The sequence below is a fragment of the Oncorhynchus mykiss genome, chromosome 11 (genome assembly GCF_013265735.2).
Source record: "Oncorhynchus mykiss isolate Arlee chromosome 11, USDA_OmykA_1.1, whole genome shotgun sequence".
NCBI lineage: Eukaryota > Metazoa > Chordata > Actinopteri > Salmoniformes > Salmonidae > Oncorhynchus > Oncorhynchus mykiss.
The window spans coordinates 63,662,915-63,688,819 of NC_048575.1; the positions used below are offsets into that span (position 1 = coordinate 63,662,915).

The 25,905-nt window shown below is 40.8% G+C and overlaps 1 protein-coding gene across 2 annotated transcripts in view; it reads right to left on the reverse strand.

The window, feature by feature from the left end:
• Positions 1 to 25,905, reverse strand: part of LOC110536222 (polypeptide N-acetylgalactosaminyltransferase 9) — a 129,909-nt gene that overhangs the window by 34,403 nt on the left and 69,601 nt on the right. For both annotated transcript variants that reach the window (XM_021621859.2, XM_021621858.2), the window contains one exon: positions 25,173 to 25,290. In XM_021621859.2, coding sequence (XP_021477534.1) covers positions 25,173 to 25,290 — 118 coding nt within the window. The remainder of the gene's footprint in view (positions 1 to 25,172; positions 25,291 to 25,905) is intronic.

Genomic DNA, 25,905 nt, shown 5'->3' on the forward strand with positions numbered 1-25,905 from the left:
GGAGTGTCGGAGCCGGTGTAATTGGACAAAATAACAATTATCTTGTTTGAACGACTTAGTATCTAGTTTGAAAGACTTAATATCTCGTTTGATGACAAAATATTGTATTTTTCAATTAAAACAAAAAACTAAATATCCTTGGGATGTTCAGTCGACATTCACTAAAATGTTGTATACAACATCTGTAATAACCACCACAGAACATTCTCCCAAAGTTCTCATCAGGTTTTCAGGTAATAACCAGTAATTAGTTTTGTGAAAGTTCCCAGAACATTTGTTTGGGCACGGAAAATGTTCTCATAATATGTATGAAACATTTGCCTGTCGTTAAAGGAACATTCCCATAACACATTTAATTTCTTCTTTAAAGGTTCCCAGAATGTTTTGTTGTGGGAACAATCTGGTGAGAACAATGTGGGGACAACACAAAAGATATGTTCCTAAAACACAAAAACTGTCCATTTTGTATAACATGAACGTCTAGCAACCCAAAGGTTGCAAGTTTGAATCTCATCATAGACAACTTTAGCATTTTAGCTAATTAACAACTTTTCAACTACTTACTACTGTTTAGCTACTTTGCATGTTAGCAAACCCTAACCCTTTTGGCTAACCCTTCCCCTAACCCTAACCATACCCTTTTAGCTATCCCTTCTAACCCCTAATCCCTAGCTTAATATATTTAGCCACCTAGTTAGGATTTGTACCATATCATACAATTTGTAACATATTGTTAATTTGCCAAATTTGTAAGTTGTTCTATGGTTTATAACACAAATTGTAATTTGTAACATATCATACGAAATGATTGATGGACATCCACAAATTAATACATATCATACGAAACGTAACATATTCTAAATGGAGTGTCTCAGATTTACGTACAGAATAATACGAAATGCTCTGAGACCAAGTTACCCCCACACCGCTAGCGTGAGCGAGTGTCTGCGTAGCCAATCGCTAAAATAGAACTTGGTTCTATCTGAGATGCTCCAAATGATACAAATCCCCTCCTAACTGTATATCAGGAACATACAAACCCATGTGTTTGCTTCAAAGATGAACGAGGATACTCATACTAACCACACTAACCTTACTATTTGTGATGTAATTTGAGTATGTAGTCTGCTTATTGGTTATAGTATGGATATAGTTAGTATGCCAAAAGTTCCCGGATGTCGTACTACATTCGTTAAAATACGAAGTGTCCAAACAGTGGACACTATTTCTGTGCTTTTGGGGCCCATAATGCAAATCTATAATGCAACTCTGTCCATCTGTAAATAGCACACCCAACTACCTTATCCCCATATTGTTCTATCTTTTTTTTGCTCTTTTGCACACCAGTATCTCTACTTGCACATCATCATCTGCACATCTATCACTTCAGTGTTAATGCCAAATTGTAACTATTTCGCCTCGGTGGCCTATTTATTGCCTTACCTCCCTAATCTTACTACATTTGCACACACTGTACATAAACTTTTTCTATTGTGTTATTGACTGTACATTTGTTTATCCCATATGTAACTATGTGTTGTTGTTTTTGTCACATTGCTTTGCTTTATCCTGGCCAGGTCAGTTGTAAATGAGAACTTGTTCTCCACTGGCCTACCTGGTTAAATAAAGGTGAAATAAAAAAATTAAATAAAAAATTATTTAGAAAATGAGCGTGACTTCACAACATTTTCAGATTTGAAGAAAATGGTGGAAAATATGCAGAGAAAGTCTGACGAGAGCGGATTCAAATTCATTGTTTTAACTAATTCTGACAAATGTACAACCCAAAATAACAACCCAATGTCTCCCAGGACAAACTGCTAGCAACACCTATCTATCTTAATGTACATTAATATTTCATGTGTGTTTCCACCTGTCCCAAAATGTATATAGTTGGTTCACGGTTGGTTTTAGTATTTTAACCTGCGTGTCAGGATCCCAAAATCATGGGAATCGACAAAATCAACACGCATATTCGCATGCACACATGTAGCCATGGTGTCAGTCTGAGATCTTCAGAAGTTTGGCTGAGGTCCTGCAGACTTAATTTTCTACCTCATCTTACTTGACAGGCAGCTGACTGATTTGACAGATAGTGTGGGAAATTGTCCAGTATTAGTAACTAATACTGGACAATGTCAGTCCTTTCCAGTGACTGTAGAAGCTGCCTGGGGGGTCACAGAGAGTTAAGCTCTAATATTTACTAGTCATGTTGTTAGCATGGATGGCTGAGACAAAGGCAATGTACCAAGGTATGACCCAAGGAGACCTCCGGTTACTATAAACTTTTATAGCCAAAAGAAAACATACATTTTCCATAACTACTTCACTGATAGTCAACTGTAAATGTATTGTAAAATGCCCTACTTTTGTAAAATGCACACCTTTTGAAATTGGTAACAATTTATAAATACTTTATTAATGTGGGTATATACCACTGTAAGTGTTTATGTTCCACAAAGGGAAGTTTGCAATCAACCATATGGTTATGATAATCTATACCTTAGACAATGGACTTCTTCCATTGACAATCCCACAAATCACAAAATTGACATTTCTGAGTTATAGCACTTGAAACATTCAAAAGTCTATACAGAACTCCCTATATCGCATAGAGTACATTTCTCTGATTAGCCTATACAAAGGTCTGGTAACAGTCAAGTTTCTCTAACACAGCGGCTCCTAATCCCTTTTTGTCTTGTAATATACAGTACCAACTACAACAGTACCTAGACAAATGTGAATAATCTTGGGAAACCAATGAAACCAACTAAAATGAAACTAATTATTATAGCCTTAACCCAGTTTAACTTCATGACACAGAATGGGACTAGCCACAAGCCACCAGTGATTCCTGACTCATCGTTGGGAGGGAGACTGCCCTAAAGGTCCTTATTTCCATTTCTGCCACGGAGCTGCAATTCTGTGAAAAATGTTGCGTTAAATTAGAGTGAAGCAACAAATGGATGAGGGAGGATTAAAGGGGATTGGGATATCTTATTGCTTTTTAACAAAGCCCAGTGAATCCCTCAACAGCTTTACTGTCAGAGCCTTACAGAGATTTACACTACAACGCAGAGCGGAAATATTCACAACTATAAGAAGAAAGACTTGCATTTGTGGGCTTGTTTTACCACTTGACTTAATAAGCTGTGTGTATGCTCAGATGTGTTTTAGGAATTTGTGTCTCTGTCTCTGGTCTTAATTGAAATTATGCTCACTGGCTTCTAGACCCAGGAGAGATCTCCTCCTTTTAACATAAAATATGAAAGATTTGCCCATTTCAAAGACATAGCAGGAAATCCTGACCACAAAGTGATATCTTCTCCCATGAAGCTGTTTTGCTTTGTAAAGAAAAATAAATATCCCTCACATCCGTTTCTTGTATGCTTTTCTGACAGACAGTGTGACTTTGAAGACTAATTCAATTTGAGAACCCCACTGTGCAGTGTCGACACCTAGCATTCAAAGCACGGTTGTAATCACTCCTCCATGCAAATCACATAAACTGTACATGTATTGATTCAGTATGTGGACATGAAGAACAAAACATTTTAAAGGAACTTAAAATCTTTCCCTCAAATGTTTAGTACGAATAGTAGAATAATTAAACATGTCCTCTATAACAGAGAGATGGGCCATTATAAAAAATAATAATAATTGCTACACCTTGGTTTGAGCATAATTCATTTGGCCTACACCCCCCCCCCCCCCCCCCCCCCCCACTGGTGTTTTTGTCACTATTTACAGTACCAGTCAAAAGTTGTCACATCTACTCATTCAAGGGTTTTTCTTTATTTTTACTATTTTCTACATTGTAGAAATGTTGAAATCAAATCAAATTTGATTTGTCACATACAAATGGTTAGCAGATGTTAATGTGAGTATAGCAAAATGGTTGTGCTTCTAGTTCCGACCATGCAGTAATATCTAACAAGTAATCTGTCACACCCTGACCTTAGTTATCTTTGTTTTCTTTATTATTTTGGTTAGGTCAGGGTGTGACAAGGGGTGTGTTGTTGTTTTTTTCCTGTTTAGGGTTTTTGTATGTTTATGGGGCTGTTTACTAGTCTAGGTCTTTTGTATGTCTATGGTTGCCTAGATTGGTTCTCAATTAGAGGCAGCTGTTTTTCGTTGTCTCTGATTGGGAACCATATTTAGTCAGCCATATTCCTTGGGTAATTTGTGGGTGATTGTCTATGTATTAGTTACCTGTGTCTGCACTTATTCTATATAGCTTCACATTATTTAAAAACACATTTTTATAGTTCGTTCAGTGTTCTTCCTTCATTAAAGAAGATGTATTCAAATCACGCTGCGCCTTGGTCTCATCCATACAACGAACGTGACATAATCAAACAATTTCACAACAACTACCTTATACACACAAGTGTAAAGGAATGAATAAGAATATGTACATAAAAATATATATGGATGAGCGATGGCAGAACGGCATAGGCAAGATGCAGTAGATGGTATAGAGTACAGTATATACATTTGAGAAGAGTAGTGTAGGGTATGTAAACATTATATAAAGTGGCATAGTTTAAAGTGACTAGTGATACATTTATTACATCCAATTTTTTAATTTTAAAGTGGCTAGAGATGGAGTCAGTATGTTGGCAGCAGCCACTCAATGTTAGTGATGGCTGTTTAACAGTCTGATGGCCTTGAGAAAAAAGCTGTTTTTCAGTCTCTCTGTCCCAGCTTTGATGCACCTGTACTGACCTCGCCTTCTGGATGACAACGAGGTGAACAGGCAGTGGCTCGGGTGGTTGTTGTCCTTGCTGATCTTTTTTGCCTTCCTGTGACATCGGGTGGTGTAGGTGTCCTGGAGAGCAGGTAGTTTGTCCCCGGTGATGCGTTGTGCAGACAGGATGCTCTCGATTGTGCATCTGTAAAAGTTTGTGAGTGTTTTTGGTGACAAGCTGAATTTATTCAGCCTACTGAGGTTGAAGAGGCGCTGTTACGCCTACTTCACCACGCTGTCTGTGTGGGTGGACCATTCCAGTTTGTCCGTGATGTGTACGCCGAGGAACTTAAAACGTTCCACCTTCTCCACTACTGTCCCATCGATGTGGATAGGGGGGTGCACCCTCTGCTGTTTCCTGAAGTCCACGATCATCTCCTTTGTTTTGTTGACGTTGAGTAAGGTTATTTTCCTGACACCAAACTCCGAGGGCCCTCACCTCCTCCCTGTAGGCCATCTCGTCGTTGATGGTAATAAAGCCTACCACTGTAATGTTGTCTGCAAACTTGATGATTGAGTTGGAGGCGTGCATGGCCACGCAGTCATGGGGGAACAGGAAGACATCACAACTATGAAATAACACACACAAAACATGTAGTAAACAAAAAAAGGTGTTAAAAGTAGCCACCCTTTGCCTTGATGACAGCTTTGCACACTCTTGGCATTCTCTCAACCAGCTTCACCTGGAATGCTTTTCCAATAGTCTTGAAGGAGTTCCCACATATGCTGAGCACTTGTTGGCTGCTTTTCCTTCACTCCGCAGTCTGACTCATCCCAAACAATGTCGATTGTGTTGAGGTTGGGTGATTGTGGAGGCCATTTCATCTGATGCAGCACTCCATCGCTCTCCTTCTTGGTCAAATAGCCCTAACACAGCCTGGAGGTGTGTTGGGTCATTGTCCTGTTGAAAAACAAATAATAGTCCCACTAAGTGCAAATCATATGTGTATCGCTGAAGAATGCTGTGGTAGCCATGCTGGTTAAGTGTGCCTTGAATTCCAAATAAATCACAGTGTCACCAGCAAAGCACCCCCACACCATCACACCTCCTCCTCCATGCTTCACGATGGCAACTACACATTCAGTGATCATCCGTTCACCTACACTGCGTCTCACAAAGACACGGCAGTTGGAACCAAAAATCTCAAATTTGGACTCATCAGACGAAAGGACAGATTTCCACCGGTCTAATGTCCATTGCTCATGTTTCTTGGCCCAAGCAAGTCTCTTCTTATTTTTGGTGTCCTTTAGTAGTGGTTTCTTTGCAGCAATTCGGCCATGAAGGCCTGATTCACGCAGTCTCCTCTGAACAGTTGATGTTGAGATGTGTCTGTTACTTGAACTCTGAAGCATTTATTTGGGCTCCAATCTGAGGTGCAGTTAACTCTACTGAAATCCTCTGCAGCAAAGGTAACTCTGGGTCTTCCTTTCCTGAGGCGGTCTTCATGAGAGCCAGTTTCATCATAGCACTTGATGGTTTTTGCGACTGCACTTGAAGAATCTACTTGACATTTTCCAGATTGACTGACCTTCATGTCTTAAAGCAATAATGGACTGTCATTTCTCTTTGCTTATTTGAGCTGTTCTTGCCATAATATGGACTTGTTCTTTTATCAAATAGGGCTATCTTCTGTATACCACCCATACCTTGTCACAACACAACTGTTTGGCTCAAATGCATTAAGAAGGAAAGAAATTCCACAAATTAACTTTTAACAAGGCACACCTGTTAATTGAAATGCATTCCATGTGACTACCTCATGATGTTGGTTGAGAGAATACCAAGAGTGTGCAAAGCTGTCAGCAAGGCAAAGGGTGGCTACTTTGAATAATCTCAAATATCAAATATATTTGGATTTGTTTAACACTTTTTTGGTTACTACATGATTCATATGTGTTATTTCATAGTGTTGACGTCTTCACTATTATTCTACAATGTAGAAAATAGTAAACATTTATAAAAACCATGGAATGAGTAGGTGTGTCCAAACTTTTGACTGGTACACCATGGTTAACAGAATCAAAATTAGTCAGACCATCGTCTAAGCTCTTGAGAATGATTAGAATACCCGGCAGCATCATCGTAATGTGTTGCAATGCAAAGGTAGTGTGTGTCTACCCTGCCCCTCCCAACGGTAAACCTGGACCTATGAGATGAGTGACTCTCTCTCTCTCTCTCTCTCGAAAATGTACAGTTCAAACCAGGACATCTCAGGGATGTGATGCTGCTCTTTCAACTCTACTGTCAAAACATGCAAAGCAATTGAATCCCCTGCTTCTCCATGGTAGTCCCTCTTGATTGTACTGCAGTGAGTTTATTTGTGAAATGTCTAGCATACTTGCAGATTCCTCAGTTTTTTGTGTTACAGTAGATTAGGTGTCAAAATAATGTATATCTTGTCAAACACATCTATCTAACACCATCAAACACCACCCAATTAAAGTAAAGTTAGTAAAGTTAAGTAAGTATGGTAACTTCAGACAGAGTTGGGTGGTCAATAAGCTTAACTTTTTCAGTGCCTGCCTGCCTGCCTGCCTGCCTGCCTGCCTGCCTGCCTGCCACCCACCCACCCACCCACATAACCATGGCAATCTTCAAAAGGCTGTCAGATTCAAGAATTTTAAAGTCTTGAAAATAAGCTGCATGGGCTGTTAGGGGATAAGTTTGCTGTTCAAAACCTGTTTCACCATAAATTACTGGCAGATTACTGTTACAGCACTATACCCTATAAAACAATATAAACTCAGTCCAATTATCTGTGCCCACAGACTCTACAATGCAAATTCTAGACGTGTTTTAATGCTATCTGGTTTTAAATGAAACAGTGCATTAAAACAACTTTGCCCATATCTATACCGTATTTACTTCAATATTAACTTTAAGAACTGGGACAGCCACATTTTGTAAACTCACACCATTGAATGAATGGAGCATTAAGAGTCCCTATATGGTATTATAAGAATAAGAAAGCTATATATCACTGTAGTTCCTATTCTCCTCTCTGTCCTCCCTCCTGTGACAAGTGGTGAGGTAGTGAGGCACAACCTACTGTCATGAAGCATAGAGTAAATACCTCTGTCCATTAAGCCCTAGCAGATTGATTCATGCCCTCTAAATAATGCATGTATTGAAAAGGACAAATGCTTGATCAATATGGTATGGTCTCCCCCATTGTTACCTTTGCACTGTGCCTATTGATGAAAAACGGATCTTTCCTCCCATGTCCTCTCGGTTAAAGGACTGTATTATGTGAGAATTAATCATTCATGTAATGGAGAGATGAGCCAGTGGAGGAGAGGAAGAGATACAGTATATCTGTATATCTGTAGTCGATATTTGATATACGACACAGATCAGGTCTCCTGTTGCAGTGATCTCTCACACTAATGTAAATATTTCTCATCTATCACTTTCTTCTCCCAAGGCTCATCATGTCTACCTTCAAACCATGACGTAGTATAGCCAAATGATCAAATTCCCTCAGTAATTGGCTCAAATCAGTCCTATTTTTTTAAAGTGGTCTGTTTGTTTTAGTGGGCCCACATATGGTCAGCCACTTCGTCATTTGCTGCCTGATGGACGTGGGCCTCCAGGTGATTTAGCTTTAGCAGCGGCTGGAACTGGAATGGCTGGTTACCACAGATGGCTGAGGCTTAATGTGGGCTCATAATGACAGGGCTGAACTTTTCAAGGTGACTCTCTCTCTCTCTCTCTTTGTTGTGGATGTGAGGATACGGAGGAAAGCAAAGCAAACACCACTACAGAGAGATCTCCTCTACTCTTCGATATTATGATTGTGTACCCTCTTCCCAGTATGAACTCTATTGTGATTTTGTAAACATCATAGAGCTATAACACTATTTAATTCTGTGGTCAACATGAACTGTGGTAAGTGTAGTGTGAGGACATATTGAATTGTGTAGCTAACAACTATGTACCACCACCACCATTGCAAAAATACTTGTGTTTATGATAAAAGGAACTATCCTCTAACAATCCATTTGGCAGTGTCGGTCTCCCGAGCATAAAAGGAACATTTGCTGTAAAAGGAACAAACAGTGGACAAACTAGCCACAGCATCTGAAAACAACAATTCAAATCGGTGAGTGTTTTACCTGAAAGCTTTGGCATTACTCAAGTTCAATAGTGTACCAATCTTTGTCTGGTTTTCTTTAACTATAGAAATGTTTGAAGTTTCAAGACACAAACTCCCTCCAATTACGTTCAACTGTAAAAAAAGAAACAAAAAAATAACACTAGTTAAAGGCCTGTGAATTCCCTTTTCTACTGTGTGAATTTCCTTTTCTACTGTGTGGATTCCCTTTTCAACTGTGTGGATTCCCTTTTCTACTGCGTGGATTCCCTTTTCTACTGTGTGGATTCCCTATTCTACTGTCTGGATTCCCTTTTCTACTGTGTGGATTCCCTTTTCTACTGTCTGGATTCCCTTTTCTACTGTGTGGATTCCCTTTTCTACTGTGTGGATTCCCTTTTCTACTGTGTGGATTCCCTTTTCTACTGTGTGGATTCCCTTTTCTACTGCGTGGATTCCCTTTTCTACTGTGTGGATTCCCTTTTCTACTGTGTGGATTCCCTTTTCTACTGTGTGGATTCCCTTTTCTACTGTGTGAATTCCCTTTTCTACTGTGTGGATTCCCTTTTCAACTGTGTGGATTCCCTTTTCTACTGTGTGGATTCCCTTTTCTCCATTTTCTACTGTGTGGATTCCCTTTTCTACTGTGTGGATTCCCTTTTCTACTGTGTGGATTCCCTTTTCTACTGTCTGGATTCCACTTTCTCCCTTTTCTACTGTGTGGATTTCCTTTTCTACTGTGTGGATTCCCTTTTCTACTGTGTGGATTCCCTTTTCTACTGTGTGGATTCCCTTTTCTCCCTTTTCTACTGTGTGAATTCCCTTTTCTAATGTCTGGATTCCCTTTCTACTGTGTGGATTCCCTTTTCTACTGTCTGGATTCCCTTTTTTACTGTGTGGATTCCCTTTTCTACTGTGTGGATTCCCTTTTCTACTGTGTGGATTCCCTTTTCTACTGTGTGGATTCCCTTTTCTACTGTCTGGATTCCCTTTTCTACTGTGTGGATTCCCTTTTCTACTGTGTGGATTCCCTTTTCTACTGTGGATTCCCTTTTCTACTGTGGATTCCCTTTTCTACTGTGTGGATTCCCTTTTCTACTGTGTGAATTCCCTTTTCTACTGTGTGGATTCCCTTTTCTACTGTCTGGATTCCCTTTTCTACTGTCTGGATTCCCTTTTCTACTGTGGATTCCCTTTTCAACTGTGTGAATTCCCTTTTCTACTGTCTGGATTCCCTTTTCTACTGTCTGGATTCCCTTTTCTACTGTCTGGATTCCCTTTTCTAATGTGGATTCCCTTTTCAACTGTGTGGATTCCCTTTTCTACTGTGTGAATTCCCTTTTCTACTGTGTGGATTCCCTTTTCTACTGTCTGGATTCCCTTTTCTACTGTCTGGATTCCCTTTTCTACTGTCTGGATTCCCTTTTCTACTATCTGGATTCCCTTTTCTACTGTCTGGATTCCCTTTTCTACTGTCTGGATTCCCTTTTCTACTGTCTGGATTCCCTTTTCTACTGTGGATTCCCTTTTCTACTGTGTGGATTCCCTTTTCTACTGTGTGGATTCCCTTTTCTACTGTGGATTCCCTTTTCTACTGTGTGGATTCCCTTTTCTACTGTGTGGATTCCCTTTTCTGCTGTCTGGATTCCCTTTTCTACTGTCTGGATTCCCTTTTCTACTGTCTGGATTCCCTTTTCTACTGTCTGGATTCCCTTTTCTACTGTGTGGATTCCCTTTTCTACTGTGTGGATTCCCTTTTCTACTGTGTGGATTCCCTTTTCTACTGTGTGGATTCCCTTTTCTACTGTGGATTCCCTTTTCTACTGTGGATTCCCTTTTCTACTGTCTGGATTCCCTTTTCTACTGTGTGGATTCCCTTTTCTACTGTGTGGATTCCCTTTTCTACTGTGTGGATTCCCTTTTCTACTGTGTGGATTCCCTTTTCTACTGTGTGGATTCCCTTTTCTACTGTGTGGATTCCCTTTTCTACTGTGTGGATTCCCTTTTCTACTGTGTGGATTCCCTTTTCTACTGTGTGGATTCCCTTTTCTACTGTCTGGATTCCCTTTTCTACTGTCTGGATTCCCTTTTCTACTGTGTGGATTCCCTTTTCTACTGTCTGGATTCCCTTTTCTACTGTCTGGATTCCCTTTTCTACTGTGTGGATTCCCTTTTCTACTGTGTGGATTCCCTTTTCTACTGTCTGGATTCCCTTTTCTACTGTCTGGATTCCCTTTTCTACTGTCTGGATTCCCTTTTCTACTGTCTGGATTCCCTTTTCTACTGTCTGGATTCCCTTTTCTACTGTGTGGATTCCCTTTTCTACTGTCTGGATTCCCTTTTCTACTGTGGATTCCCTTTTCTACTGTGGATTCCCTTTTCTACTGTGTGGATTCCCTTTTCTACTGTGTGAATTCCCTTTTCTACTGTGTGGATTCCCTTTTCTACTGTCTGGATTCCCTTTTCTACTGTGTGGATTCCCTTTTCTACTGTGGATTCCCTTTTCAACTGTGTGAATTCCCTTTTCTACTGTCTGGATTCCCTTTTCTACTGTCTGGATTCCCTTTTCTACTGTCTGGATTCCCTTATCTAATGTGGATTCCCTTTTCAACTGTGTGGATTCCCTTTTCTACTGTGTGAATTCCCTTTTCTACTGTGTGGATTCCCTTTTCTACTGTCTGGATTCCCTTTTCTACTGTCTGGATTCCCTTTTCTACTGTCTGGATTACCTTTTCTACTGTGTGGATTCCCTTTTCTACTGTGTGGATTCCCTTTTCTACTGTGGATTCCCTTTTCTACTGTGTGGATTCCCTTTTCTACTGTGTGGATTCCCTTTTCTGCTGTCTGGATTCCCTTTTCTACTGTCTGGATTCCCTTTTCTACTGTGTGGATTCCCTTTTCTACTGTGTGAATTCCCTTTTCTACTGTGTGGATTCCCTTTTCTACTGTGTGGATTCCCTTTTCTACTGTCTGGATTCCCTTTTCTACTGTGTGGATTCCCTTTTCTACTGTGTGGATTCCCTTTTCTACTGTCTGGATTCCCTTTTCTACTGTGTGGATTCCCTTTTCTACTGTGTGGATTCCCTTTTCTACTGTCTGGATTCCCTTTTCTACTGTGTGGATTCCCTTTTCTACTGTCTGGATTCCCTTTTCTACTGTGGATTCCCTTTTCAACTGTGTGGATTCCCTTTTCTACTGTCTGGATTCCCTTTTCTACTGTGTGGATTCCATTTTCTACTGTCTGGATTCCCTTTTCTACTGTGTGGATTCCCTTTTCTACTGTCTGGATTCCCATTTCTACTGTGTGGATTCCCTTTTCTACTGTCTGGATTCCCTTTTCTACTGTCTGGATTCCCTTTTCTACTATCTGGATTCCCTTTTCTACTGTCTGGATTCCCTTTTCTACTGTGTGGATTCCCTTTTCTACTGTGGATTCCCTTTTCTACTGTCTGGATTCCCTTTTCTACTGTCTGGATTCCCTTTTCTACTGTGGATTCCCTTTTCAACTGTGTGGATTCCCTTTTCTACTGTGTGAATTCCCTTTTCTACTGTGTGGATTCCCTTTTCTACTGTGTGGATTCCCTTTTCTACTGTCTGGATTCCCTTTTCTACTGTCTGGATTCCCTTTTCTACTGTCTGGATTCCCTTTTCTACTGTGTGGATTCCCTTTTCTACTGTGGATTTCCTTTTCTACTGTCTGGATTCCCTTTTCTGCTGTCTGGATTCCCTTTTCTACTGTGTGGATTCCCTTTTCTACTGTGTGGATTCCCTTTTCTACTGTGTGGATTCCCTTTTCTACTGTGTGGATTCCCTTTTCTACTGTGTGGATTCCCTTTTCTACTGTGTGGATTCCCTTTTCTACTGTGTGGATTCCCTTTTCTACTGTGTGGATTCCCTTTTCTACTGTCTGGATTCCCTTTTCTACTGTGTGGATTCCCTTTTCTACTGTGTGGATTCCCTTTTCTACTGTCTGGATTCCCTTTTCTATTGTGTGGATTCCCTTTTCTACTGTGTGGATTCCCTTTTCTACTGTCTGGATTCCAATTTCTACTGTGTGGATTCCCTTTTCTACTGTCTGGATTCCCTTTTCTACTGTCTGGATTCCCTTTTCTACTGTCTGGATTCCCTTTTCTACTGTCTGGATTCCCTTTTCTACTGTCTGGATTCCCTTTTCTATTGTGGATTCCCTTTTCTACTGTGGATTCCCTTTTCTACTGTGTGGATTCCCTTTTCTACTGTGTGGATTCCCTTTTCTACTGTGTGGATTCCCTTTTCTACTGTGTGGATTCCCTTTTCTACTGTGTGGATTCCCTTTTCTACTGTCTGGATTCCCTTTTCTACTGTCTGGATTCCCTTTTCTACTGTGTGGATTCCCTTTTCTACTGTGTGGATTCCCTTTTCTACTGTGTGGATTCCCTTTTCTACTGTGTGGATTCCCTTTTCTACTGTCTGGATTCCCTTTTCTACTGTCTGGATTCCCTTTTCTACTGTCTGGATTCCCTTTTCTACTGTCTGGATTCCCTTTTCTACTGTCTGGATTCCCTTTCCTCCCTTTTCTACAAGTACCTGAAAATATCCTGCCAAACAACAAACCCTGAAAGTGAAGCGGCAGGAGGGTATCCTATCTTTTGGGTAGGAGAGGACCCAGCTGAGTTGAGCGATGTCCGTCTCCTTTCCAAATTTGTATGGATGTTTCTGGAGTTTTAATTCAGCAAATTCCCTCTCAAACTGAAGTGAGATTATGACCACATGCCAGGGATGAACCAGAGCCAGTGTGGATACGGTAGAGGGGCTTTCAGGAAATTATTGTTTAATTTTTTTGTTAAATACATGTGAAATGGCTTGGGTTGGTTGAATTAATTGGATTGTCCCAAGAGAAGTGCCCTGGTGGGATCACTCACAGAAGGTTTAGTTAAATTGGGGCTGAGTAAAACCTGAATTCTTGAAGAAAACCCTGCAGAGCGCATAGTGCCTATATACCTATAAGACCATTTAGGTGGGAACTAACCTATAAAGAATATGTCTGCTAAACATTTATTTCTAATGTAACAGACTAACAAATGTCTTCCAGACAGACATATTTGATTTGCATCTACAAATTCATAAGTAGGTATTTATACTCCCTGTAACTCTTGATAAACCCTTTACAAACACGTGCAGTGTCACTCTTGACCCCTAGATATATTTTATGTATGTATGTACAGTACCAGTCAGTTTGGACACACCTACTCACTCATTTTCCACATTGTAGAAGTTTCTTCAACTGCAGTTGTGATGGTGTGGTACGTGCTTTGCTGGTGACAGTCAGTGTTTTATTTAGAAATCAAGACACACTTAACCAGCATGGTTACCACAGCATTCTGCAGCAATGCGCCATCCCATCTGGTTTGCGCTTAGTGGGACAATCATTTGTTTTTCAACAGGACAATGATCCAACACACCTCCAGGCTGTGTAAGAGCTATTTGACCAAGAAGGATAGTTATGGAGTGCTGCATCAGATGACCCGGTCTCCACAATCACCCGACCTCAACCCAATTGAGATGGTTTGGGATGAATCGGACCGCAGAGTGAAGGAAAAGCAGCCAACAAGTTTTCAGCATATGTGGGAACTCCTTCAAGAATGTTGGAAAAGCTTTCCAGATGAAGCTGGTTGAGAGAATGCCAAGAATGTGCAAAGCTGTCATCAAGGCAAAGGGTGGCTACTTTTGAATAATATAAAATCTAAAACATATTTTTATTTGTTTAACACTTTTTTGGTTACTACATGAATCCTTTATGTGTTATTTCATAGTGTTGATGTCTTCACTATTATTCTACAATGTAGAAAATGGTAAAAAAATAAAGAAAAACCCTTGAATAAGTAGGGCGTGTCCAAACTTATGACTGGCACTGTATGTATACTGTAGCTACATATACCTGAGGGGACATGAAGAGCGATGTTGTGGTCTCATGAGATGCTTTATCAGCAAACTGTAAGTGAGAGATGGAAAAACCATGACGCAATAAATGTGTATTGACACCTCTGGCAGAATTCATAATTTCTATTCCTTCTTGACATTGTTTTCTCTTTGCAAACTCAGCCTCAAGGTAAGCAATATTTTAATGTCTGACACCTGGGTATGGGTTTCAAATTACACTAATTTGTAAGTCAATGTAAACTGCATCAAAAATAAACTACTTTAATACTAATATTTTATTGGAAGTGCTGCAATGGCATCGATAATCAACATCATTACTATCTTGGCTAAATTACCTACATTTTACACATACTGAGATAGATTGGCAAACTGTGTTATCAAGGTACTTTAGGTAATTTAGCCATGATATTAATGTTGTTGATTATCGATGCCATTGCAGCTCTTCCAATAAAATATTAGTATTAAAGTAGCTTATTTTTGATGCAGTTCACTCTGACTTACAAATGAGTGTAATTTTAAACCCATACCCAGGTTATGTACTGAAAAATTTACTTTAACGTCAATAGTCAATGTATCTTATTGTTTTTACACATTGACTACCTCTCTTGTATCGGTCTTTTCCTCCTCTTCTCTCTAGTGTAAATACATATCTATACCTTACATGGAAAAAATACAACAAGATCTTATACTTCTGATCTTGATTCCCTCCAATGACCTTGTTTTATTCATCTACTGCTATCTCAAGGTCTCCATAATCACACAAAACACCACTGTGGGATATGAACCCTGCACCGGCTCATCTCAACATCTCTCTTTCTCGATCTCTCTCCCTCTCTATCTTAACTTAACCTTTCTCTTCTTTAAAAGAGGCCAGTGCCTAGGTGCCAGCCCAGAAAACTATTTTATAAAGAGTGTAGAATGCACAGTAAATTACAATACTACACAACCTTTGGCTGTGAACTTGACCTTACATCCACACCCGTGGTGAAATGGTCCTGGGCAACAGGCAGCTACTGAGAGCTGCCCTGGCTAATTGTTAAACATGTTCCTGTCAATCACGCCTATTCCAAATGGCAACTCTCCCTCCCTTTCTCTCTCTCATTGTCTCTATATCCATTCATCCATCCATCCATCCATCTCTCTCTGTCTCTCTGTCTCTCTCACTCACCAGTTTCAATGAGTAGGCCTTGGAGACATAATTGCTCCCGATCTCCATTCCATTAAAGGAATATACAATATGTGTGGCGGTGAAGCAAAGCTGAATGTTATTCAGCCATTCATATACAGTACCATTCAAAAATTCTGGACACATCTTCTCATTCAAGAGTTTTTCTATATTTTTACTATGTTCTACATTGTAGAACAATAGGGAAGACATCAAAACTATGAAATAAAACATATAGAATCACGTAGTAACCAAAAAAAGTGTTAAACAAATCCAAATATAATATACATTTGAGATCCTTCGAAGTAGCCACCCTTTGCCTTTGACAGCTTTGCACACTCTTGGCATTCTCTCAACCAGCTTCATGAGGAATGCTTTTCCAACAGTCTTGAAGGAGTTTCCACATATGCGGAGCACTTGTTGGCTGCTTTTCCTACACTCTATGGTCAAACTCATCCCAAACCATCTCAATTGGGTTGAAGTTGGGTGATTGTGGAGGCCAGGTCATCTGGTGCAGAACTCCATCACTCTCCTTCTTGGTCAAATAGCCCTTAAACAGCCTGGAGATATTTTTGGTGTCATTGTCCATTTGAAAAACAAATGATAGTGGGACTAAGTGCAAATCATATGGGATGGTGTATCGCTGCAGAATGCTGTGGTAGCCATGCTGGTTAAGTGTGCCTTGAATTCCAAATAAATCACAGTGTCACCAGCAAAGCACCCCCACACCATCACACCTCCTCCTCCATGCTTCACGGTGGGAACCACACATGCAGAGAACATCCGTTCACCTACTCTGCGTCTCACAAAGACATGGCGGTTGGAACCAAAAATCTCAAATTTGGACTCATCAGACCAATGGACAGATTTCCAATGGTCTAATGTCCATTGCTCATGTTTCTTGGCCCAAGCAAGTCTCTTCTTATTATTGGTTTCTATAAGTAGTGGTTTCTTTGCAGATATTCAACCATGAAGGCCTGATTCATGCAATCTCCTCTGAACAGTTGACGTTGAGATGTGTCTATTACTTGAACTCTGTGAAGCATTTATTTGGGCTGCAATCTGAGGTGCAGTTAAGTCTACTGAACTTGTCTTCTGCAGCAAAGGTAACTCTGGGTCTTCCTTTCCTGTTGCGGTCCTCATGAGAGCCAGTTTCCTCAAAGCGCTTGATGGTTCTTGCGAATGCAAAGTTCTTTAAATGTTCCATATTGACTGACCTTCATGTCTTAAAGTAATAATCGACTGTCGTTTCTCTTTGATTATTTGAGCTGTTCTTGCCATAATATGAACTTGGTCTTTTACCAAATAGGGCTATCTTCTGTATACCACCCATACCTTGTCGCAACACAACAGATTGGCTCAAACGCATTAATGAGGAAAGAAATTCCATAAATGAACTTTTAACAAGGCACCCCTGTTAATTGAAATGCATTCCATGTCAAATCAAATCAAATCAAATGTTATTTGTCACATACACATGGTTAGCAGATGTTAATGCGAGTGTAGCGAAATGCTTGTGCTTCTAGTTCCGACAATGCAGTAATAACCAACAAGTAAACTAACTAACAATTCCAAAACTACTGTCTTATACACAGTGTAAAGGGATAAAGAATATGTACATAAAGATATATGGATGAGTGATGGTACAGAGCAGCATAGGCAAGATACAGTAGATGGTATCGAGTAGAGTATATACATATGAGATGAGTATGTAAACAAAGTGGCATAGTTAAAGTGGCTAGTGATACATGTATTACATAAGGATGCAGTAGATGATATAGAGTACAGTATATACGTATACATATGAGATGAATAATGTAGGGTATGTAAACATTATATTAGGTAGCATTTTTTAAAGTGGCTAGTGATATATTTTACTTAATTTCCCATCAATTCCTATTATTCAAGTGGCTGGAGTTGAGTCAGTGTGTTGGCAGCAGCCACTCAATGTTAGTGATGGCTGTTTAACAGTCTGATGGCCTTGAGATAGAAGCTGTTTTTCAGTCTCTCGGTCCCAGCTTTGATGCACCTGTACTGACCTCGCCTTCTGGATGATAGCGGGGTGAACAGGCAGTGGCTCGGGTGGTTGTTGTCCTTGATGATATTTATGGCCTTCCTATAACATCGGGTGGTGTAGGTGTCCTGGAGGGCAGGTAGTTTGCCCCCGGTGATGCGTTGTGCAGACCTCACTACCCTCTGGAGAGCCTTACGGTTGTGGGCGGAGGAGTTGCCGTACCAGGCGGTCATACAGCCCGCCAGGATGCTCTCGATTGTGCATCTGTAGAAGTTTGTGAGTGCTTTTGGTGACAAGCCGAATTTCTTCAACCTCCTGAGGTTGAAGAGGCGCTGCTGCGCCTTCTTCACGATGCTGTCTGTGTGAGTGGACCATTTCAGTTTGTCTGTGATGTGTATGCCGAGGAACTTAAAACTTACTACCCTCTCCACTACTGTTCCATCGATGTGGATAGGGGGGTGTTCCCTCTGCTGTTTCCTGAAGTCCACAATCATCTCCTTAGTTTTGTTGACGTTGAGTGTGAGGTTATTTTCCTGACACCACACTCCGAGCGCCCTCACCTCCTCCCTGTAGGCTGTCTCGTCGTTGTTGGTAATCAAGCCTACCACTGTTGTGTCATCCGCAAACTTGATGATTGAGTTGGAGGCGTGCGTGGCCACGCAGTCGTGGGTGAACAGGGAGTACAGGAGAGGGCTCAGAACGCACCCCTGTGGGGCCCCAGTGTTGAGGATCAGCGGGGTGGAGATGTTGTTGCCTACCCTCACCACCTGGGGGCGGCCCGTCAGGAAGTCCAGTACCCAGTTGCACAGGGCGGGGTCGAGACCCAGGGTCTCGAGCTTGATGACGAGCTTGGAGGGTACTATGGTGTTGAATGCCGAGCTGTAGTCGATGAACAGCATTCTCACATAGGTATTCCTCTTGTCCAGATGGGTTAGGGCAGTGTGCAGTGTGGTTGAGATTGCATCGTCTGTGGACCTATTTGGGCGGTAAGCAAATTGGAGTGGGTCTAGGGTGTCAGGTAGGGTGGAGGTGATATGGTCCTTGACTAGTCTCTCAAAGCACTTCATGATGACAGAAGTGAGTGCTACGGGGCGGTAATCGTTTAGCTCAGTTACCTTAGCTTTCTTGGGAACAGGAACAATGGTGGCCCTCTTGAAGCATGTGGGAACAGCTGGTCTGCGCATGCTCTGAGGGCGCGGCTGGGGATGCCGTCTGGGCCTGCAGCCTTGCGAGGGTTAACACGTTTAAATGTTTTACTCACCTCGGCTGCAGTGAAGGAGAGTCCGCATGTTTTCGTTGCAGGCCGTGTCAGTGGCACTGTATTGTCCTCAAAGCGGGCAAAAAAGTTATTTAGTCTGCCTGGGAGCAAGACATCCTGGTCCGTGACTGGGCTGGTTTTCTTCTTGTAGTCCGTGATTGACTGTAGACCCTGCCACATACCTCTTGTGTCTGAGCCGTTGAATTGAGATTCTACTTTGTCTCTATACTGACGCTTAGCTTGTTTGATAGCCTTGCGGAGGGAATAGCTGCACTGTTTGTATTCGGTCATGTTACCAGTCACCTTGCCCTGATTAAAAGCAGTGGTTCGCGCTTTCAGTTTCACGCGAATGCTGCCATCAATCCACGGTTTCTGGTTAGGGAATGTTGCTATGGGAACGACATCTTCAACGCACGTTCTAATGAACTCGCACACCGAATCAGCATTTTCGTCAATGTTGTTATCTGACGCAATACGAAACATATCCCAGTCCACGTGATGGAAGCAGTCTTGGAGTGTGGAATCAGCTTGGTCGGACCAGCGTTGGACAGATCTCAGCGTGGGAGCTTCTTGTTTTAGTTTCTGTCTGTAGGCAGGGATCAGCAAAATGGAGTCATGGTCAGCTTTTCAGAAAGGAGGGCGGGGCAGGGAGTTATATGCGTCGCGGAAGTTAGAATAACAATGATCCAAGGTTTTTCCAGCCCTGGTTGCGCAATCAATATGCTGATACAATTTAGGGAGTCTTGTTTTCAGACTAGCCTTGTTAAAATCCCCAGCTATAATGAATGCAGCCTCAGGATGTATGGATTCCAGTTTGCAAAGAGTCAAATAAAGTTCGTTCAGAGCCATCGATGTGTCTGCTTGGGGGGGAATATATACGGCTGTGATTATAATTGAAGAGAATTCTCTTGGTAGATAATGCGGTCGACATTTGATTGTGAGGAATTCTAAATCAGGTGAACAGAAGGATTTGAGTTCCTGTATGTTTCTGTGATCACACCACGTCTCGTTAGCCATAAGGCATACGCCCCCGCCCCTCTTCTTACCAGAAAGATGTTTGTTTCTGTCGGCGCGATGGTGGAGAAACCCGCTGGCTGCACCGCCTCCGATAGCGTCTCTCCAGTGAGCCATGTTTCCGTGAAGCAAAGAACGTTACAGTCTCTGATGTCCCTCTGTCCCAACCTTGTTTTTAAGAGACTGGACATTGGCGAGAAGAATGCTAGGGAGTGGTGCACGATGTGCCCGTCTCCGGAGTCTGACCAGAAGACCGCCTCGTTTCCCTCTTTTAAGGAGTCGTTTTTTTGGGTCGCCGGCTGGGATCCATTCCGTTGTCCTGGTTGAAAGGCAGAACACAGAATCCGCTTCGCGAAAATCATATTCTTGGTTGTACTGATGGTGAGTTGACGCTGATCTTATATTCAGTAGTTCTTCTCGACTGTATGTAATGAAACCTAAGGTGACCTGGGGTACTAATGTAAGAAATAACACGTAAAAAAAACAAAAAACTGCATAGTTTCCTAGGAACACGAAGCGAGGTGGCCATCTCTGTCGGCACCATGGCAACCAATGTGACTACCTCATGAAACTGGTTGAGAGAATACCAAGTGCGTGCAAAGCTGCCATCAAGGCAAAGCGTGGCTACTTTGAAAAATCTCAAATATATATATGTATTTGTATTTGTTTAACACTTTTTTGGGTACAACATGATTCCATGTGTCATTTCAGAATTTTGATCTCTTCAATACAATGTAGAAAATAGTAAAAATAAAGAAAAACCCTAGAATGAGTTGGTGTGTCCAAACTTTTGACTGATACTGTACATGCAGGTATACAGTTGAAGTCGGAAGTTTACATACACTTAGGTTGGAGTCATTAAAACCTCTTTAGGCTAGGGGGCAGTATTTTGATGTTTGGATGAAAAACGTGCCCAAAGTAAACTACCTATTTTTCAGGCCCAGAAACTAGAATATGCATATATAGATAGAAAACACTCTAAAGTTTCCAAAACTGTCAAAATATTGTCTGTGAGTATAACAGAACTGATATGGCAGGCGAAAACCTGAGGAAAATTCATCCAGAAAGTGCTGTTTTTCTGAAACTACTCATTTCCATTGCAAGCCTATCCTCCATTTAAAGGGATATCAACCAGATTCCTTTCCCTATGGCTTCCACAGTGAACAGTCTTTAGAAATAGTTTCAGGCTTTTATTCTGAAAAATGAGCGAGAATGATCACATTGCGTCAGTGGATAGCCAGTTGTCCTCAGATTTGTGCGCTCGGGCGTCGGGAGCGAGACCTTTCATTTCTCTTCTATTGAAAAGGCTACCGTCCGGTTGAAATATTATCGATTATTTATTGTAAAAACAATCTGAGGATTAATTATATAAAATGTTTGACATGTTTCTACGAACTTTACTGATACTATTTTGAGTTTTCGTTTGCACGTCGTGACCGCACGAGCTTGTGGATCACTGAACAAAACGCGTCAACCAAATGGAGGTTTTTGAATATAAAGAGAATCTTTATCGAACTAAACAAACATTTATTGTGTAACTGGGAGTCTCGTGAGTGCAAACATATGAAGATCATGAAAGGTAAGTGATTCATTTTATTGCTTTTCTGACTTTCGTGACCAATCTACTTTGCTGCTAGCTGTTTCTAATGTTTTGTCTGCTGAGAGCTGTCCTCACATAATCACATGGCTTGCTTTCACCGTAAAGCCTTTTTGAAATCTGACATGCCAACTGGATTAACAACAAGTTAAGCTGTGTTTTGGTGTATTTCACTTGTGATTTCATGAAAATTAAATATTTTTAGTAATTTAATTTGAATTTGGTGCTCTGCAAATCACCGGATGTAGACGAAAATGATCCCGCTAAAGGTTATTAAAACTAATTTTTCAACAACTCCACAAATTTCTTGTTAACATACTAAAGTTTTGGCAAGTCGGTTAGGAAAGATACTTTGTGCATGACACAAGTAATTTTTCCAACAATTGTTTACAGACAGATTATTTCACTTACAATTCACTGTATCACAATTCCAGTAGGTCAGATGTTGACATACACTAAATTGACTGTGCCTTTAAACAGCTTGGAAATGTACATAAAATATGTCATGGCTTTAGAAGCTTCTGATAGGCTAATTGACATCATTTGAGTCAATTGGAGGTGTACCTGTGGATATATTTCAAGGCCTACCTTCAAACTCAGTGCCTCTTTGCTTGACATCATGGGAAAAATCAAAAGAAATCAGCCAAGACCTCAGGAAAAGAATTGTAGACCTCCACAAGTCTGGTTCACCCTTGGGAGCAATTTCCAAACGCCTGAAGGTACCACGTTCATCTGTACAAACAATAGTACGCAAGTATAAACACCATGGGACCACGTAGCCATCATACTGTTCAGGATGGAGACCCTCTGTCTCCTAGAGATGAACGTACTTTGGTGCGAAAAGTGCAAATCCTTCCCAGAACAACAGCAAAGGACCTTGTGAAGATGCTGGAGGAAACCAGTACAAAAGTATCTATATCCACAGTAAAACAAGTCCTATATTGACATAATCTGAAAGGCCGCTCAGCACTTTGAAGCCACTGCTCCAAAACCGCCATGAAAAAGCCAAACTACGGTTTGCAACTGCATATGGGGACAAAGATCATACTTTTTGGAGAAATGTCCTCTGGTCTGATGAAACAAAAATAGAACTGTTTGGAGGAAAAAGGGGGACGCTTGCAAGCTGAAGAACACCATCCCAACCATGAAGCACGGGGGTAGCAGGCTTATGTTGTGGGGATGTTTTGCTGCAGGAGGGTCTGGTGCACTTCACAAAACAGATGGCATCATGAGGAAGGACAGTTATGTGGATACATTGAAGCAACATTTCTAGACATCAGGCAGGAAGTTAAAGCTTGGTCGCAAATGGGTCTTCCAAATGGACAATGACCCTAAGCATACTTCCAAAGTTGTGGCAAAATGTCTTAAAGACAACAAAGTCAAGGTATTTTAATGACCACCACAAAGCCCTGACCTCAATCTTATAGAAAATGTGTGGGCAGAACTGAAAAGCATGTGCGAGCAAGGAGGCCTACAAACCTGACTCAGTTACACCAGCTCTATCAGGTGTAATGGGCCAAAATTCACCCAACTTATTGTAGAAAGGCTGTGGAAGGCTACCCAAAACGTTTGTCCCAAGTTAAACAATTTAAAGGCAATGCTACCAAATACTAATTGAGTGTATGTAAACTTCTGACCCACTGGGAATGTGATGAAAGAAATAAAAGCTTAAACAAATCATTCTCTCTACTATTATTCTGACATTTCACATTCTTAAAATAAAGTGGTGATCCTAACTGACCTAAAACAGGGTCTTTAGTTGGATTAAATGTCAGGAATTGTGAAAAGCGGAGTTTAAATGTATTTGGCTAAGGTATATGTAAACTTCCGACTTCAACTGTATATTATCTCAATATCCTGTTTGTTTAATGATAATGTATTTTATTTTCTTCACACAATACCAGAACTAAAGAAAAGGTTTGAAATAAAAATACTGTTTGTGTAAGTTTTATGGTGAAAGACAAAGAGAGACTGTTATGCCGATGTTTGTGACATTGGTGTTAAGTTATTATTACATGACTCAAGGAGAGTGCAATTACTTTATGTTAGCACAGTGCAAATGTCAGACCTGACACAAGTCATCCAACTGAGCAGAATAAGAAAGTGGAGTACATCCGTATAGAACACACACTCTAGTGGGTTTGTTATAGCACTCTACTTAGTGGCCTTGTCTGAATGAATCTCCTACCCTATGAACCCACCCTGTGGCATGGTTTGCTGCGCAAAGACAGGTCCGGTGAATAACACAACACAGTTAACCTTGAAGACTGAAATTCGGGATGGCACACCGAATACTGAAATAACCATTAGGAGCAATGAGGAAGGTGACTGTTCACTGGAATTAAACCTAAAACAAACAGTTACTGCATAATGAGACATGGAGAACATATTATTGTCTGAATGCCTCTTACTATTTGGGGGGGAAACCTTGCTATTGATGAGGATATGTTATGCTAGTCCACTTGGAATGATGAGGACTCTGAGACAGTCATTAGCTACTATAACACTGCCTTCAGGTTCATCTGAGGGGTTGAGTTATCAATAAACCAACCAGGATCTATCCTCTCACCTCTGGGGTCAGTTTTCAAAGGCTACAGATACCCTTCTGAAGCACCATTCAAGCATTCTGAAGATTTTGAAATGGAAGTGATGACATTAAACGAAGAAGGATCTTTCAAGCATTTCTCATTTCAATAAGAAGAGAGTGAGTTTAGATTCAGAGTGCTTCCACTTGGCTGAGGAGAAACATTTTCTGAATTTAAACGCTACCAATTCTTCAACCAAGCCGCCGCTCACATGAAGCATTAAATTCAACTAAAATCAGCTGCAAAGATTTCTACATTTTCAGTATAGGGCTTTAAGGCCTTTGGGTTGACTGAATATTTATTTGCATTAAGGGTTTCCCTCCCATCTGAGAAACTTTCTGACTTTGCAGAGTTTAAACATCTCTCTGTTGATGCCTCTGGGTATTGAATCTTAAGCTGTAACCCTTAAGCCTAAAAAAAAATAAGGAAACTTAATCATGAGCCATTCCAAAGACGGGAAAATATATTTCATAAATATTTTCACCAGTGACTTAAGTGATCCGGCGCTACTGTACCTAATATTGGATTTGAAATGACTGCTATTGTGTTACAGAACACTAGCCTTTCCTTTCCACCCAGCAATCAGAACCCAAACCCACTAGCTTTAGCAGAATAGACTCATAAACAACCCCAACTTTTCTAATGGCATTTCTAACTACTTTTTTTGTGTGGTTATGATGTAATACCTTCATGTTGTAACTTCTCAAAAATAAATGTCTCCATTTGAAAATAGGAAAGGAATTTGATAAGCAGAATGAATGTGTTGTTGTACTCACCCGCATGCCAAGCTCAATGTTTTCGCCTCCATAGACTTCCATGCCAGGATCAAGGAGGCCAATCTCACTAAAGTATTCTCTGTCCACCACAAAGGAGCAGCCGATCATAGCTGGCGTCCTAGATGAAAAGAGAGAGGGAAAGAGAGGGGGAGAGGCTTTCAAAAACTGTGTTCATTCCCCTGTCATTGTCTTGATCAGCTTCAGTGACAAACCTTTATACACCCACTGTGCATTCTGTTGATTAGAGCCTTTACTAAAACAACAGGATTCATAATAATGTTTATAATCACTGCACACAAGACAGTATGCACCCCGGGCTACATTGCAGGCCGATACACAATTGACTTGAATTTATTTAGTTTCCAAATCTATGCAGAATTAACCTTGGAAAGCCCTTTGAATAACAATGCATTTTATATGTGTTGCTATAAAAATAAATAACAGAGGACACCATTGTTTTCTCTGAATTTGATATTTGCATGTGAGGTACAAGTGTACTCAGACATGAATATGTTTTGATAAATCTACATTCTGTAAAAATAGCACAGGCTCAGGGTTTGGCATGTCTTTAGATATGCATTTCTCCATGGGTGTCACTGTTAAAACATCAAAAGGACCAACTTCCAGAGACATCCTCATAATACAATGTAACTAAGTATACAATAAAGCTTTTCAAGAAAGATTGCTTTAGGGACATTTGAGGGGTATGAGGGGGGAACTATGATGGGACAAT